Genomic DNA, 3,772 nt, shown 5'->3' on the forward strand with positions numbered 1-3,772 from the left:
ACGGGCGCCGGCCGGCGCGCCGCGCCGCGCCGGTATAATAAAACAGAAACTGCTTACTACTTGAACCAGAAAATAATAAGGCGTAGGTCGGTAGAGTTGATTAGTAAAATTTGTTCTATCCTATTAATACAGACCAGGCAGTTGTATAAATACGAGTAGAAAGAGAAATACCTACAAACGTACAACTAAACTAAGGTAAGATGTTTGACTTACATTTGAAACTGTATAGGTAATTATAATTTGTAAATTAAACATTAATATAATCAATATTCAATAGAAAAATATGGAAGGGCGGAAACAACCTGGATCTTTCTGGCGTAAAAGGAAACAAGAAAAGCAAGAAAGACAAAATAAAATTTTGAAGGTATACCCAAAATGATAGCATTTTTTAGACCTGATGGAAATCAAGAAGACGACACTACAAATATTTCCCAACCCGGTAGTAGCTCTAGTGCTACTAGTGATAAATATATTCATATTCAACCACATGAACTTATTTTGGAGACTTCAGAATTAGTGCCAGAGCCAGAGCACTTAGTATCACCTGTTTCAAAAGTATTAGAATATGAAGAAGCAACCACCAGTAACTCGGGTAAGGCATATTTAAATTTTTTTAACGAGGCAAAAATGCAAAAAGATAACGGTGCCTTTACAAATGGTAAATAAAACAGGACAATGACAAATATTTTTTTTTATTTTTTTTTCAGATCCAAAACAGGATTTACTTAATTTTAAAGATCCGGCACTTTGGCAAGATTCCCATAATTAAGCAGAAATGATTCTAGAAAAATAGGTCGAACAGAATCTTACAGATATGGACTTTTCAATGTCAAAAAGAAATTTCGGGGAACAACACAGGTATGCCGGTAAGCAAATATTTTATAAAAGACTTGTTAATGGAGAAGTGGTTCGCCGCGATTGGGCAATTTACTCGGAGAGCACTGGCAATATATTTTGTCTTTATTGTGTATTATTTGGAAATAAAAAGAAGCAATTTAAAACAGGATTTTCATTATGGAATACAAGTAAGGAAAGATTAGACGAACATGAAAGATCCAATGATCATATAGATAATCTGATGACTCGCTTATTAAAGCAAGGAAGAGTTGATGTAGAACTCGAAAAGGAAATTAGCACTGCGAAAGAATATTGGGTGAAAGTACTAGAAAGAATCATAAGTGTAATAAAGTTTCTGGCTACCAGGGAATTGGCATTTAGAGGTACTCATGAAGGAATTGGCGAAAAACGGAATGGAAACTACTTAGGTTTACTGGAACTATTGTCAGAATATGATCCATTTTTGAAAGATCATATTAATACACGAGCAAATTTAGGTAAGGGCAAAACGTCATATCTATCAAAAGATATATGTAACGAATTACTGAATATTTTATCCAATCGAGTCATTGATGAAATTGTTAGACAAATTAAGGCAAACAAATACTATTCTATAAGTGTAGATTCAACACCTGACATAACACACCATGACCAACTTACAGTGATTTTGAGATATTGTGACAATAAAGGGAATCCCGTGGAAAGATTCGTGGGATTTTATAAAAACACTGGGCATAGCTCACAACAACTTGAGGAAACAGTTATTGGGATGTTAGAGTCTTTGAAATTAGATATTAAGAACTGTAGAGGCCAGTCTTACGACAATGCCAGTAATATGAGTGGAAAGTATCTGGTTTGCAAGCACGTATTAAAGCTTACAATGATTTAGCTCTCTTTGTGCCGTGTGCTGCTCACTCTTTAAATTTGGTTGTCCAAAATGCAGCAGATTGTTGTTTGGAAGCAACATCTTTTTTATGTTGGTACAAGCTATCTACAATTTTTTCTCCGTGTCTACACATAGGTGGGAGTTATTGTCTCGTGCAATAAAGGATTCGGCTGAGTCGGGGCAGACACTGTTACCTAAGAGAGTGAATACAACCCGTTGGTCTTCTCGTTTTGATGCCGTAAAAGCGTTAAAAAGCAATTACGGTTTGATTAAAACATGTTTGATTGGAATATCAACGGATATAAATGAGAAAAACATAGTAAGAGTTGAAGCAGCTTCTCTATCGGAAAAACTTGATTTGTTGGAAAACGGAATAATTTTATCATTTTGGCTTGACGTTTTACAAAGGGTTAATGAAGTTAATAAATCAGTACAAAAGGAAAATATGGATTTAAGCACAACCGCTCATCTGTTATCATCTTTAGCAGATTACTTTGATTTCTTACGTGATCGTTTTGATCACTACGAGGCCTTAGGAATGTTGTTAACAGGGAACGAAAATTATGCTGAGAAGAGGATTATCAAAAAAAAATTGCAATTAGGAGAAATGAATTCGGAGGTAAGCTTAAGCCAAACAGAAAAAATTCGAACACAATGTTATGTTTGTATAATAGACAATCTTAAGTCGGAGATTATTCGCCGATCTGATAGTTATAAATCTTGTTCAAGAGCATTTGAATTTTTGTTTAAACTAAAAGCTACGGAAGATGAAGATATTTTCAGATCGGCAACCGAATTACAACAAAACTACAAGGAGGATTTGGACGAGTATTTTCCCCAAGAATGTGTTCATTTAAATCATTTGTTAACGTCTCTTCCCCAATTAAAAATAGACACTCCTTTAGAATTGGTACAGGCTTTATACAAAAATAAATTAATATCTTCATTTCCAAACGTTAATATTTGCCTGCGTATTTTTTTCTCCATAATGGTCGCAAATGCAAGTGGCGAACGCTCTCTTTCGACACTAAAAAGGGTAGAGACCTACTTAAGAAATGCAATTTTCCAAGAAAATTTGAAGTCCTTAGCAGTCTTATCCATTAACGAGGACCTGCTAAATGAATTAAATATAACTGATATCATCGAAAACTTCGCTTCAATAAAATCAAGAAAACAAGCTTTTCAATAGTAAAGGTATTTGCTTACCTACCTGATGTTACCTGTTTGAATGTTATTAAGTAAATTTTTATTTTACTTTGTGAAGTTCGCCCTTAATTTTTTCCTTGTATATTGTTAGTTTTCATTTAAGTTGGAAACCAAAAAAAGTTGTAATTGTTTTTTTTATTTTAATAAACTTATATTCAAAATATGTTTTGTTGAATTGAAATAAAGTTGAGAAATATTTTTGAGCCTGGGCGCGGCATCCGTATCAGCACCGGGCGGCAGACTGTGTTAAACCGGCACTGGTATCCATAATTTTGTGAATACATAGCAAAAAGCCTTTATAGAAAATAGTTCCTATAATACTAAAACTTATACTTTAAAATAATACACAGAAGACCTTTTTTATTTTTCTTTACTATAATTCTATTAATAAACTTTATTCTTTACCATAATAAACTTTATTATAGGAACTTCATTAATGCACTACTGCACTTGCACGATAAACAGCAAACACAAAGGTATTATCACAGGATATTGTATGCAATAATTTAATAAAAACGAGATTCAGATAATGGCGGCCTATGAAGCGTGCACATAGAAAACAGTGTTAAGAGGAGCATGGAGAAGAATTAACAAAACAAAATAACAAAATAAACACGTCACTTCTCTCCGGGCCAGTTAGTAACTAAAAAGATATTCGATACCCGACACGACCCGATACCCGACGACCGACAATATTGGAAGGCGGGAAATTTAACAGTTACAAAATGCACATTTAAGATTTAAATTGGTAGTGTCTAATTACCGATGTCATATTACCTTTATACGGAAAAAGTTTACGATCATTTTATCATCTTCTAATATTATATAGGTTTAATTAAAATA

General features: G+C 33.6%; 1 protein-coding gene across 4 annotated transcripts; it reads left to right on the top strand.

Annotated features, from left to right (window-relative positions):
- LOC126887679 (zinc finger MYM-type protein 1-like) lies at positions 1 to 3,036 on the top strand. 4 transcript variants are annotated; one of them, XM_050655323.1, is made up of 3 exons: positions 1 to 195; positions 278 to 592; positions 708 to 3,036. In XM_050655323.1, the coding sequence occupies exon 3, from the start codon at positions 1,812 to 1,814 to the stop codon at positions 2,910 to 2,912; it is 1,101 nt and encodes a 366-aa protein (XP_050511280.1). In that variant the 5' UTR covers positions 1 to 195; positions 278 to 592; positions 708 to 1,811; the 3' UTR covers positions 2,913 to 3,036. The 4 variants fall into 2 exon arrangements, with proteins under 4 accessions (XP_050511280.1, XP_050511282.1, XP_050511283.1 ...); XM_050655324.1 differs by lacking the exon at positions 1 to 195 and having other exon boundaries at positions 211 to 592.
- The last annotated feature ends 736 nt before the right edge of the window (positions 3,037 to 3,772 follow it).

The sequence above is a fragment of the Diabrotica virgifera genome, chromosome 7, assembly GCF_917563875.1.
Source record: "Diabrotica virgifera virgifera chromosome 7, PGI_DIABVI_V3a".
Classification (NCBI taxonomy): domain Eukaryota; kingdom Metazoa; phylum Arthropoda; class Insecta; order Coleoptera; family Chrysomelidae; genus Diabrotica; species Diabrotica virgifera.

Coding starts and splice junctions, on each gene's coding strand:
- LOC126887679 (XM_050655323.1), top strand. CDS start 1,812: ATGTTGGTACAAGCTATCTACAATTTTTTCTCCGTGTCTACACATAGG.